This window comes from Pleurodeles waltl, chromosome 7 (genome assembly GCF_031143425.1).
Source record: "Pleurodeles waltl isolate 20211129_DDA chromosome 7, aPleWal1.hap1.20221129, whole genome shotgun sequence".
NCBI lineage: Eukaryota > Metazoa > Chordata > Amphibia > Caudata > Salamandridae > Pleurodeles > Pleurodeles waltl.
Window position 1 is genome coordinate 148,163,202 of NC_090446.1, and position 14,184 is coordinate 148,177,385.

Consider the following 14,184-nt stretch of genomic DNA (forward strand, 5'->3'; position numbering starts at 1 on the left):
ATGCGCACAACAAGCGTGAAACTGAGGCAATACAAATTCAGGTGGAGCTCGAGGAGCTCCAACTAAAGCTTGAAGAAGCTAAAAATAGATCTAGCGCTCGAACCTAAGGTTCGTAGGAATTCCTGAAGATCTAGAAGCAACATCTACGGTGACTAAGGTGATTTCAGATCTTATCTACAAGCATATCTTTGATCTTTCCTCATAAGCCCACACAAATACAGATCTTATTATCATGCATGTTCACAGAATTCCAGCAGTAAGATCTTCAAACTCGAAACAGATCTTATTGCATGCGATAAGAACAAAAATTTTCAACTCTGGGGACAATTTCTCCTTTTGGGGTTTTTCCGATATGTCCATAGCTGCTGCCCGGTGTCTGTTGAAATACATGGGTCTTATAGACAAGTTGGCTCCGGCTGGCATTGTCCAGCTTTCAAAACTCAAGGTCCTCTATAAGGGACAGATCCACATCTTCCAAGGTGTTCAGCAGACAAGGGATTTCCTGTTGTCACTCAAGAACTAACAATGCAAATAAGGATCATTGAACTAAGCCTGAAGGCCTATGAATAATGTGGTGCACAATGCATTCTTTTTGAATTTTGTTCCTTCTCCCGCCTATCTGCTGTTTCCTCTGGGATGAAGGTTCCAGGAGTGCTATGTCAGTGCACTCCAGCTCAAGGTTTTGGATGGGGGACACAGGGGCGGAAGGTGTGTTTTGGGGTGGCGAGGCCATGATGGGTTGGGCCTTCTTAGGTGTGTGGAGGGGTGGGACACAGTGGGAGGTGAAATTCCGACTGGGAGAGGAGAAAAAGTGTAGATGGGTAAAAAAGTTATTGTTCTTATTTTCTGTGATGCCTTCAAGCAGGTTTTTCAGCTTCTGGGTTGGGCTCAGTGGAAGAGGATCTTCCAACTGTGAGTCTACTAATAGGCTTGCCAAATGATAGCTGGTCAGTCAGATAAAGCGTCTAATTTGTTGCTTTTTACAGCTCTCAGGATTGCTTCTTGTAATGCAAATGGACTCAACAATCCAAACAAGTACAGAGCCATACATCAGTGGTTAAGGGCCTCACAAGTTCAGGTAATCTTATTCCAGGAAACTCATTTTAAAGAGCAGGTAAATTCTCCAAGAACCCCTGGTTTTATTTCATATTCCTTTTTTGCATCAGCCAGTGCTGCCGTAGGGGGATTGCGGTGCTCTTACCCTGTGAATTTCAGGGAAAAGTCCACAAAGTATTTTAAGGATAGCGATTACGGTATGATATTGTACCTTGCTGCAGAATCCCAGAACATTATGTGTGCCTTTAGTAAGATCAAGGCGTTTTCTGATCTGGGAGGTTATCGGGTCAATCATTCCAAGTCTGAGGCACTACTTTTTAATAGTTGTGAATCAGTATTGCCGTGTAAAATGCAGGACAATTTCTGGGCTGTCCACCCAATCAGATGACTGGGCATTTATGTTACTCGCAATACGTCAAATCTCTACCCGATGAATTATCTTTCCACCCTTAAGAAAGCCCAAGCTCTCTTTATTAATTGGCAAAAAATCCTGTAATCGGTCCTACCGCTTTGGTCAAAATTATGATATTGCCATTGTTTCTATTTATTTTTATGACTGCAATGATCAAAGTACCCCAGAAATAAAATCTTTAAGGAAATTAATCTGATGCTTCATCAGTTTATCTGGGCTAATAAAAAAGTCTCGTACCAAGCTGTAATTACTCCAGCTGACTATTGAAGAAGATGGTCTAGCTTTACCTAATTTTAAGAAATACTACGAGGAAGCCTTTTTGGACTAGACTGCTAGTGAGGTCAGCCCAGCTTAATCTGACAGCAATTTTTATCTCAAGCAAATTTTGACCATCAGCTTTAATATCTATCTCATTGTCTTTTGTTCGCAAACTGCCACAGTGATAACCATCTAGTGGAAAGTTTACGAAAAATGTTTTTATGCAAAGTCATCCAAATTGAAGCAAATTGGCGTAAAGTCTGGGAAGGGTATTTACTTTCTAGAATTTTTTTTATTTTGCTCTACAAAGGTACCCTTTTGTCAGCGCAAATTGCGCTTTGGGCTGCTTTGCGTGATTGTGGCATTGCCTGGGTGGTACTCGGATCAGATCAGCATTCATAGTTTGTCACACAAAGTCTGCTCTACTAAGATAGTAAAACTGGGCTTTGTATCAAAAATAATGCCTTGTTCTCCAAACATTCCTTACATTGCATGTGTGCTGCACTGTAAAGTACAGATCCAGTATGTGAAATGTTATGGAATTTTTCTAGGCATAGGATTTTGTACCGGCAACAGTGCTTTATTTGTGCCTGTTGAAACCGGTGCTAAGCACCGGCACTTATTTTTGAGGGCCGGCGCTTATTGTTCTGCCTCAAGCATTTACAGCGAGCAAAAGACACATTTGGGAAAGACGGAGGAAGAGAAACACGAAAAAGCTTCACAATGGGAGAAAGCAGAAAGCTGTGAGAGTGAGCTGAAGGGTCAGGGAGGGGCTTTAAATGGATTGAAGAGGCCTGAGATGGCTTCGGGATTACGCTGCCTCAGTATTCCGTGTTAGCACTTTTTATTGCAGCAGCCTCATGTTTAAGAGGAGGGCTTTGAGCACCGGCGCGTTTTTATTTACAAATTAAGCACTGACCGGAAGGGTATGCATCAATTACAGAACTTATGAGTGACATCACTCACACACATTTGCACCATAGATCAAAGGATGTGAAAAGTGCTAGGTAGCCTATCTGTGCACCAGAGAAGGGGATGGGAGCAACAGCAGGCCATTTTAGGCATTGCCTGCAACAAAACATGCACAACATTTTGTTAGCTAAAAGATGGCGTAGAGCTTCCAATTGCTTACCACTGGTTTGCTTCATTGTCACTGCTAATGCTAGCTCCTGTTTGGTTAGTGCAAGACAGCTTCACTTCCTCTTCGTGTGATCCTCCCTCCCTGGAGCATGACCCAAGGACTGCTTCCTTTCTTTGTGAGTGCCCTTCATCTGCACACGCTTTCCAGCCCAGGCTATATTTGTTTTCAACTTTCAACACTCACCAAGAGTGCAGGTGTTTGCACCTCCCCACTCCCACTATGGGTTGTTGTTTGCCCCATCCCACCCATCCCACATTGTTGCCCCATTGCTGTTGCTTGCCTTATTTCCCCCTATATCCCTCATTGTTGCTTACCCCATTCCACCCTTCCCCAGTCGTTGCTTCCACTCAGTCATTGCTTGCCATGTACCCCTCCTTCCTCCCGCTTTGTTACATGACCTGCCATGACGCAGCCAGTGCTGACCACTTCACAGTACTTTTTTTTCCAACTTTTAGCTTTTTTCAAATGTTTAACCTATTGTTTCTCTCTCATGCTGTTGTTTCTTCCGTCATCCCCTGCCTCTCCAGCATTGTTAGACCAGTTTCCACTGCTTGCCCCGTCCCCTTTTCCCTTGTTGTTACTTGATCCGTTCCCCCTCCCCTTGTTGTTGCCTCCCTGTCCTGCTGCCTGCCTTGCCATCGCTGATTGCCCTGTCCACCACCCCCTTACTCTGTGTTTGCTGGCCCCGACCCTCACAACCCTCCCCCACGTTGTTTGCCCTGTCCATCTCTCCCCCCATTGCTGTTCAATGCATTACCTACCCCCTTCCACCCTCCCAACCTTGGCCATAAGAAGAAGTGCTATGCCACAGACAGGGGTGGCTGTGTTAAAGCACTTTTTCATTACCTTTTTATCCATGTTGCACATCAGCTGCACTTTTGTACAACATGGCTTAAACACATTGACAAAACCAGTAGCTCTAACAAAGACACGACCTATTGCCTCTGCCAATGCTTGTTAGTAAATATGGCTCTGAGCCAGTTTCTTTCCCTTGAGCAATGTAGAACAGCAATTTTGGTTGCTCTGCCCATTAATGCCAGCAGCCGTTAGCCACCAGCTAATATATTGCCTCAGGTACCTTCCATTCATAAACTGCCCCCTGTTAACATTCACTCTCTAAATGCATCTAGTCCCACAAACTAAGTACTATTAGCTCATGAAGAACGTCCACAGCCATCCATTCCAGAACTCCCTCCATTGATTTTAACTCATGAAGATAACCCAGCAGCATCAGCCACAGAACACCAACCCATAAAATTCCTCAGGTGCCTTCCATTTCATTAATTGCCCCTGGTAATGTACACTCATGAAGTGCATCTAGGCCCAGCAATTAACTCAACAACTATCAAATCAAAGACTTCCAGTTATGAATTGTTCCCAAAAACGTTGACTCTCGAAATGCACCCTGTGCCATCAATCTCACCACATCAACTCATGCAGTAAATCACTGTTCCCATTGTCACACTATATCTTCTCACCAGAAATGATAGAGTCGTTCAGGAGCTCTTCATCCTGATATAGCAGAGCACAGTCTGTAAGGCCCGAATCCCTGATCAGGTTCTCTTTGTTTTCATCAGATTCTTTGGCTGAGATCCATTTGTTATCAGAATCCAAGTCATAGCTAAGTAAGTTCTCCTTGTTACGCTCTATACTGGAGGTCCGTGACGTGCGGAAATCCACCCTCCTTTTTGGCGAAGCCCTGCTGAAGCTGGAAAAGAAAGCAAGTTGTATTAGTTATTCAGACAATGAAAATGTTTACTACACTTTTATAAAAAGTGAAGCATTGCTCATAAGTTTTGGGAAACGTTTGAATAATTCCTCATTTTCTCTTATATATTTCTATGATTTTTAAACTAAAAACAATGTGCAGTTTAAAATAGAGGTCCTCTATGTCCCCTAGATCCTGAGAAAATCCCAGCTGGTCACCTAGACCCTGCATAAATTCAGTGGGCCCTTCTCAAAATTGTCCTTCCCCTGGGCTTCAAGCTGGCTTTAATCTGGTGGTCCACAATGAAGATTCTGGATCATTGTTCAAATTCTAACTATTTCATTGTCTTTTCAGCTGAGACTGACAGCATACGGTTCAGTCGTGTAGGTGCTGAAAGTGAGGCGAACCCTTCCCACTCCAAACTGATCTGGGACTGCAGAGTAATTGCCGGTAAGGTGGCACAGTGATCTAAATGACTGCCTTGGACATCTGCAGATCCCAAGTTTGAATCAAGTAAGACAACATTGTCTTCCATCTTTTCCATGTTGGGAAATAGAATACCATCAAACTGGGCAACACAGGCACCTGTTTTCACAGCCCTTGGGAATGGTGGCTGTGCGTTGAAAAGAGGTGTGTAAAAACAAATGACTATTTTAATAAGGTCCGCAGACCCACAAGATAAGACTGGAATTTTAATCATCACTCAACCTTCTGGGTTCAAACCAGGGTTTGGAAGGAGAAGCATTACTGTTACAAATTCCGGATAAAATAAATTTGATTGGACCACACTTCCTGATGGCAGATTTCAGTCTGCAGGGAATGTCTCAATGGAATTGGACCATCTAAGTCACCTGAGTCTTTTTTCAACCAGTGTTGTGCATCACATTGTGTTTATGGCATATGTGCAACAATACTGAATGCAGAATATCAACTACTACAATTGTCAAGGTGAGCATATATAGGGAAGTGTAGATTCACTTCTTTCACCTCCTCATCTACTTACCATGAAGGTATATATCATCCTGCAATAATATTGAGCACGGGATAACAACTACACAAATGTTGGCTAGATAGATATATATCAGTAAGTATATATTTATAAAGTCTCAACCCCACACCTACTCTACATCAACTCCATATCTAGTTACGTTGAGAATAGTAAATCTACACTTCCCTGTGTATGCTTATCTTGCCAATATATTGATTGTTGATGTTCTGCAGTAGATATTGTTGCAAGAGTGATATATATAATCAAGGTAGCTCGACAAAGAGTCCAGAATAGCAAACCCATGCTTACCTATTTACACTTTTCTTGTTTATACCTGGGAATCTCAAGGAAACCACAACAATAAAGGAGGTTGTTTGCTCATCTATGGAAGCTTTACTTTGGGAGAGGAAGGCCCGTCATGTCTTGATCTACGCACCTGTCCTGCCGGTGCTTGGTGGCCAGTGCCCGATGCAGCTCCTCAATGACTCTGCTAGGAGGTAAAGGCAGGTGAATAGCAGCTAGATGAGGAGATCCCGTTGGTGTTGGGTACTGCCCTCTCATCGACTGCCCTACAGGGTCAGAACCTTTCGGAGCAGAGGGTTGGAAGATGTTAATATGTCCTGAGACTTGAGAGGAAGCCAAAATGACAGAATTCTTCAGGAGAGTGGAAGGGGGCGATTTAATGGTCACATCATCTTCTTCATTTACAACTGAAAAGGGAGAGAGACAGAAAGCAGATATCTTGCACTGGTGATAGTAAATGAAAAACTAAAAAACAATCAAGAAGAGCATGATGGGACTCTTCCAAATGCAATACACTTTTGTCAGACTGCCAATGAAATAGTTCTGGCTCAGTTTGTCAACCCATAAATTGCCAGAAAGTCCAAAATGCATGCTAAACATTTCTGCTGAAATTCAACAAAAGTAAATGTTCTGACATATACTTATTGTGGACAAAGTGATAAACGTATTAGATATTACTAGGCGGTGGGCTGAAGAATGCCACAATATTATAGGCCTATTGTTTTCAATCAAGTGGCTAGAAGAAATGTTTTGAAGCTTCAGTGAGCCATATAGTGTAAATCATCAATACCAAATACCAATATCATACTTTTTCACACCATCGTTTAAGAGCCTTTAAAAACGTAGCTATTTTTTTTGTTGAGAGCATACTATGGCCTGGATTCTCAAAGATGTCACAGAAGGCAGCATAGCAGCCAAAAATGCTGCGCTGCATTGCATGACGGGGAAAGAGCGGGAGAGCGCCATCCTCACAGACATAGGCCTCTCACCTCCCGCCTCCGTCCTGCCGGCGCTGATTTCAGATGCCGTGCACCACAGTGCTAGGATGCGTGCTTGAGTCTACCACATGTTTTGTAAAGGAAGAGTACCGCTCCTGTATGAAATACTATGGCTAGACAAGTGAAAAAACTTTTCCTACTTTGTATGTGTACTGTACAGTCCCGCACACATGCAAAGTCAGACAAGAAATGAGAAATAAAAACATTTTTCCTTTTAATGCCTGATTTTCAGCAACATTCATATTTGACACTAAACAGTGTATACTAATGTTAATAGATAGGGTTTAGCGTCAAAAAGCATAGGTGGTTGCAGGGGAATGCCCATGTACCACCTATGTAACACCCTCTTGATGCACAGTAACGCAAAGCAGCATTTCATGCTGCTTTGTGTTATTTTTGGGTCCTTCCCACCGCAAAACAAGTTTTGCACTGAAAAGTGAATCAGGAAAAAAAAATTGTGCAGGTTAGCGTCACTTTTGTGACATCAACCCAGCGAAAAATGTTTGGGAATCTCCCCCGTATGTCTTGGTCAAGCATTGTAGGAAAGGTGTTCGACAGTGAAGGGAAGTAGTTCAGAACATAAACTATGGCTACGTATGGAAAACAAATTGTAGAAAAGGTAAAAACAAAACTCTTTTAACTCTTTACCTGTTTTCAGTCATACCTCTGGACACCACTTTCAAAGGTAAATTTACTGGTAACCCTCAAGATCTTTTTAATATATCTGGATCCCCTGTACTGTTCAGTAGTTTTTTATCTAAGAACTCCCTTTTGCCAAGTGTTACCAGGCAGTCGAGTCCGCCCTAATGGCATGGCCCTACCAGGGTGGGGAGAGGAGGCCAACGTTGAAACATGACTCTACTAAGTGTGTGAGACCTCCTCTTCCATAAGGAATATCTTCACCTTACGCTGCAACTAGCATTCCTGTTACTTCCCAACTTGGGAATTTAGGGCATTGACCTAATGTAGGCAACAACCTGTATAGTATGGTGTGCCAATCCACGTTTTGTAATAAGTGACTTGTAAAACTCGGAAGACATGTAGTGGCCCATAACCTTTCCTTCTCCCTTTCGGTTTAAGAAGAGTGGCCGAATGCAGACATGAGTAAGCACAAAAGTTTGTCATTATTAGTGGACTGAAGAGTTTTAAGTTCATTGAACCCTACCTAGAATGGGAATTATACAAAGTTACAGCCTGATTTAATTTTTGGCTGATGGAGAAATGTCTGTTGGCCTGGCAGAGGACGTAACGTCCACCAAGCCAAGACAACTCCTCCAGTGAAATTTAGAAATGACCAACAATCTGGCAGTTATTTCTAAAGCCTTGGTAGGAAGTGTGGTTCCTGTCAGTGCCTTTTAAAGTTTGGTGAACAGCTCCATCAACATGACAGAGTGGTACATCAAATTGGATTTTCTTTTTGAAATCAAAGAATGAAGTGTTCCCCTCACCATGGGAGCTATCGCCAATGTCAAGGAGAGCATTTAGCAGTTTTCACTGCCCCTTACTGTCAGGGTTTTCCTGGTAGTGATGGGCTATGAAAACTGACCTCTAATACCTCCCAACTAAAGTAGGTGGGCAGAATTAGAGGTGAGCCTCTCATGGGCAGGCAGTCAGAGGGGTTTAATCATGGCGAAGACGCAGAAGTCTTCTCCGTGATTAAAGCCAAGGTCCACCTGCATTTAAATCAGACGGGCAGACCACAGTCTTGGTGATATGGATACTTCGTCACTGTTGCATCCTCCTACTTTTCAATCCAGGAGGTGACTCTCTGTCCTACATCAGCTCACTCTTCCACCACACAAGTATGCCTCTTCAGAAAGGCAGATCCTGGTCAGGAAAAACTATTTTGTACTCTTCTCCAATTTATACAAAATAGGAATCAAGAGCACTTACATACATTCGTTTTGCTAGAGAGATACAACAATTCGTATGAATACAAGCTAATCAGAAAACCACATATTTTATTGCAAAATTTGATACAAAAATTCATTACCAATACATAAACCACATTTGATTGATATCTAAGAACAAAGAAAGTGGATACATCATCTACAGCACCGGACAGAGACTCTGAGTGGAAGAAAAGCAAAGAAATGATGTGTCTGGAGATGTGACTATTTTGTATACTTTTGAATATTGTTTTATCCCAAAGATTAGCTCAGCAGATAGCAAATCTGAACTGTGTTCTAAGTCGCAGAGAGTTGCATTGCTTTGGAGGACTGACCTGGCATCCAGGAGACTAGTTTGGGTTGCGACATAGATAATACGGAGGGGCTTGGGCTCCGGCTTCGGGACTGTGGTCTTTCGTTGACTCTGTGGGGGGAGTCCGTGGTTTCACACAGGTATAAGGCTTGCGGAATCCTACTCAATGCTGGCGACGGAGTGTTGGACTCAGAGTCATCGGAGGCCGTCGAATGCTTCCTTGCTGATGGGGAGAAATTGAGGCCACAGTGAATTATACATGGACAAAATTTACATGGAAAGGATTTACAGGCAGAAGTCACGAGCTGTGGTTCAAAGACAGATTATGCTGTTCAATGAAGAAAAATAGAAAATAAAAGGCCATCTTATCAAGGAGCCATAATCCAATGATTACCAGACTCATTAGAAGCAATAGGAGACTGAAAAATAAAGGTGATTGCAATTTTGGTTTAAGTGCACACGTCAGCTTCAAAATAACAAAATGACACCCTGAAGGACAGGAAGTGAAAGGTCCTGCTATGTAATTATGACATCTTTGTAGCATGTGGCATGTCTACATGCTGGTCCCAGCCTGAGAACCGACAGCTGTGCCACATGGTGTTCTGATTAGGGGGGACTGCATCTTGGTGGAGAAAGGCAATTATTGTTTTAAAGGTCAACATTCATGGATCTGGGAACCTTGCCGCCTCAAATATGGAATATTTTATTACCTTTACCCCATTTGAAGATCTAATGATTTGTAATTTTCATTTTAAAGGCCAAACATGTGTGAGCCTCTTACAGACTGGGCAAATGACTCAAGTTCCCTTCAGCTCAGCAGATCAGCACTCTTAGGCACCCTGTGGAATTTGTAAGAAGACACGGTCAAGTCATGCCAGGAGCCAAACAGCTTGGAGTAGGAGGAGTCTTAGGAGAGAAGTGAGGCGGAGAGGCTATGCAAGCAGAACATGGCCCGGGATGTGATGGGCTTTGCTTACCAAAGGAACACCAGGGAGACAAGTAGTTGAAAGGTATTTAAGACGTTTTTTCCCTTCCCCTGGATCTGCAAAGAATTACAGATGATTCATACAGTATAGTAATGGGGATACTGAAAAATGCTCGACCAATCTATCATACTGCCTGGCAGTCTTCAGTAAATCACACTACGGAAACAGTAACCATGGTAACTTTGTGCAATTGTGATATGTTTTGATGTTATTTGTTTCACATTCGAAAATTAATACAACATTCTGGACATCTGTAGAATGTGCTTAAATACGTTGGAGATGAGGATCCAACTAATCAGAGTCCTGTGATGAAGGCTAAAAAAAAGTGCGGCAATTAGATAACTAACCCTCTCTTTAACTTTTACATCAATTTAGGGTAATGGGGTAATTTTGCATTACTTCCTGGGAACTAACAGCAGTCGGTTGCTGGTTGGAAAAGAGCCTGAAAAACACTAACATATCCGAAACAGCAGGAGCTGTGTTTACACTCACTGCCCTGCATATTTTATGGCAATTTAAATGCTTGTTCCTGTTTTCCCATGGACCTCTGGGTAGTCGGAACACTCACTTTTTACGTAACCTGGTGGCTTCAGGTGCACACACGTTGCTGTAGCGCTCTGTTCAATAGATTCAGGGCGCTGAGTAAATATGGCCTAAAGAGCCTTAGCTGTAAGATGACTTCCAACCAGCTCCTTTGCCCCCTGGCGGTATGGTACAGCAATGCCACTGTCAGCTATAAATTACTTTGCCCTAACATGTTTACATAAAATATCACTCCATTGGAGTTGATAATAGAGAATAGACACTCAGTGAGAAGACATTTGAGCAAATGATATTTAGGACAGACAATATTTCTGTAGACAATATTCTGAGCTCCACTTCCGTTGCAGATGCAGGGCAGGTTTTTGGTGCAGGATGCTGGGTCTGTATACAATTGGTGAAAAAGATGGCCCGGTTCATAGTAGAGGGGCAGAGCAAAGGACATGGGTTGGTAAGTGACCAGACCTTGGAGTATTTATTTGCAGTATTTTATATAGTGTAGAATTAGACACAGGGCATCGAAGCGCTTTACATACAACTAGTAAGGGGACATTTAACATAGATTGATGAGTGAGATGAAAGTGAGGATATATGTTAGACAGATATATTTTGTAGAGGTGGGTGGTTATGTTCTTGTATGTTCTTGCGCAAGTGTATGTGATGCAGGTTTAGTCTGCTATGATTTGACAGCGTTCCACAGCCTGGGGTGGGGCGAGAGAAATCCTGTTTGGATGATTTTCTCTTTTGATAGCTGGGATTTCCAAGACTACTGAGCTTCTGTTTGTTGTGTGCTTTGTGGAGGGCTGCAGGCCCAGAGTGCGGCACAGTGAACAAACTGTAGCATAACTAGCTGCTATAGTACGGGTCGAAGATCCCAAGCGGTCTCACGCCCCTTTATGAATTACCATCTGGGCACGAATTCTGGATCAGGGGCCACATCTCAATGGCTGGAAGGCACACTACTTCAACAGTTTCACTCGTGGATCTGGGTGGTGCCTATAAAGTCTCTGAGTCTATGGCTGGGATGCAGGTTTGACTGGAGGTTATACCATTGGCTCCTTGAGAGGTCGTTTTGAACAGTAGCTTTCATAGAACGCGTCCCTGCCACAGTTTTCACCTGACGGCTATTGTCTGAGGAGCTGCACCCCTGTGGTGTCTCTCCTTGGCTGTCTGACCTGGGGGTGTCCTTCACAGGTGGCTCAGGTGCTACCTCAGCCCCTGCCTCCACGTACATCTCTTTGGCAGTGATCCTCACCCTCTTGAATTAGGACACATTCCTGACTACTGTCTCTCCTCCATGGCGGGCGGTCACCATGGTGCCATCTAGAGTGGCCGCAGTCCACGGGGCTGGCTTACATGACGTGCAAAACTTCTATACTGGGTGGCGATCACATATTAATGCTTTAACCCAAGGGTTTAAATGACGGCTAGGTGCCCTCCTTCTTTGGTTCGCCCTATCACTGTTTTGCTTTCTCATCCTGTGTGTGCTCTCTAGATCACATTCTGGTGGTGTCCACATTAGGTAGGATGGAATTGTGTCTTGTCTTTTCCCTCTCAACATAAGTGTCCATGAGGAGCACTTTGTCATGCAGTATGCAGTACTATGGCACTCTCTAAGAAACCTGGTAAAGCTGACTTCATGGTCTGATCCCTCGTGCACCACAATTCATAGCATCTTGTTTAAGCTGTGTATGAACCCCTCAATGTCACCATTGGCTTGCGGCCACTGAGGAGTTATCCTTCGAAGACTTATACCTAGGTGTCACAGGAAGTCTTAAAATTCTCACCTTTGGAAGTGTGGGCCATTGTCTTTTCTGATCTCCTCTGGGATGCCAAAAAGTGCAAAAGCTTTCTCTAGTGTTTAGGGGATTTTGGAGAATGCCGTTGAGTCTGTCAGCTCTACTACAGGATATTTGGAGCGACTGTCTGGGACGCTGCTGAAGTCTAGGCTGATCTCCGCACACAGCATGTCACAGCATTCTTCAGTGGTCACAGGCACGAGGGCTTCAAGTCCCCTCCTCATTTGGCAGGTTAGGCAGTGCATTACCAGCCTGTCAATGACTTCTTCTAGTCCGGGGAACAATACCCTCTCCCTCATCTGGCTTTTCCTCTTGGCTGCACCTTGGTGTCTGCTTTGAGTCAGTTGGGTAACTGGCTGGGTCAGCAATGCTGGTATCACCATTGAATGTCCCCTGGATATTACTCCTTCCGGCATGGCTCTTAGCTCATTTCTGACTTTCCAGAACTGTGTCAGTCCTTCTATGTCTGGGCTGATCCGCTAATTGGCAATATTCTCCCGGTCCCTTCACATAGGGTGGTGGTGACCTTTTGGAGTACTCTATCCTCTGCTGTTGCTTGACTGATCGCCTCAAAGCTTAAGTGCCCTTGGGCATGATCCTTGGCTCACTAGTCTCAGGTGTTCCTCTGTTTAAGGGTCATCACGCCCTGGTGGGTCGCTGCTTAGCATGGGTTGCCATGAGAGGAAGTCTGAAGTGTTTCTCAACCCTTGGAGATATATGACATTGAACCAATATTTTTGTAGCTGTATTGCCCTCATTTACAAGCTCCTAGTGCCACGGGAGCATCAATTTCAGCGACGCTCTGGTGGCGCTGTTCCCTTTTCCATATTTACAAGGCAGCTCAAAGCCAATTTGCACGACTTAAAGTCCCGTTGTAAATATGGGCCACCCGATGCAGTTTTCTGCCGCACAAGGGCATGTAATGGTTGTTGCTGTGGCCGTTTCCACGCAATACCCGTTGCTTTTGACACTGTCCCAGACTTATGAAAGATCGTAAACCTGAGGCAGCGTCCAAAACTACTGCCACCTCCCAGATGGTGTTAGAGTGCACAATGAGGAGAAATACTTTCGTTTGTCCTCGTTTTTGCTTTTTCTATGTGTGCTGCAGAAAGGTGTCCCTTCCTGTACATAAACAATCATTAAATAATTACGATTTGGTACTTCTATGCATTCTGCAGCACACATAGAAGTAACAAACTGTGATTATTGATTGTTTATGTGCAGGAAGGAACACATTCCTGCACATAAACAATAATTCCCTGCAATGCAGGCACCCTTGTACTATGGTGCAAGAGTGCCTGCGTTGACACTGGGCAGCTAATTTTAGCACCAGCGCTCGGGAACACACAGGGGTGTGCCGGTATTGTTGTAAATATGGAGCATCCCTGTGTTTCTGAAATGTCCGAGTGTGGCGCTGCCAAATTTGGCGCATCGCCACACTCTGACATTTCCTTGTAAATGAGGCCCTCAGTCTGAGGAAGGGGGTGCAGCGCAGTACATCTGAAAAGGAATACTAGTGATTGGGGTCAGTGACTACTTAGAAAGGCAGCTCGCACAGGTACAGGTGGAAGTGTCCACAGCCCCACTTGATGGCAAGGGCCTCTCACTCAACCTGGGCATACTTTTCTTTAGTGGGAGTAAGAGCTCTGCTGGCAAAAGCGAGGGCGCCAACTTTCTGGGTTCCACTTCTTGGGTAAGTATTGCCTCCAGCCCTACGAGGCTTACATCCATGATCAGCTCTGTCCATTTGTCTGGGTCAAAGTAGCCCATGGTAGCCTTGTCTAGCAGTACAT

General features: G+C 44.0%; 1 protein-coding gene across 2 annotated transcripts in view; it reads right to left on the minus strand.

Moving 5' to 3' along the window:
* Window positions 1-14,184, minus strand: part of PHACTR3 (phosphatase and actin regulator 3) — a 628,269-nt gene that overhangs the window by 328,103 nt on the left and 285,982 nt on the right. For both annotated transcript variants that reach the window (XM_069243416.1, XM_069243418.1), the window contains exons 4-6: window positions 9,089-9,289; window positions 6,000-6,273; window positions 4,346-4,575 (exon numbers count right to left, since the gene is read on the minus strand). In XM_069243416.1, the coding sequence (XP_069099517.1) occupies window positions 4,346-4,575; window positions 6,000-6,273; window positions 9,089-9,289 (705 nt within the window). The remainder of the gene's footprint in view (window positions 1-4,345; window positions 4,576-5,999; window positions 6,274-9,088; window positions 9,290-14,184) is intronic.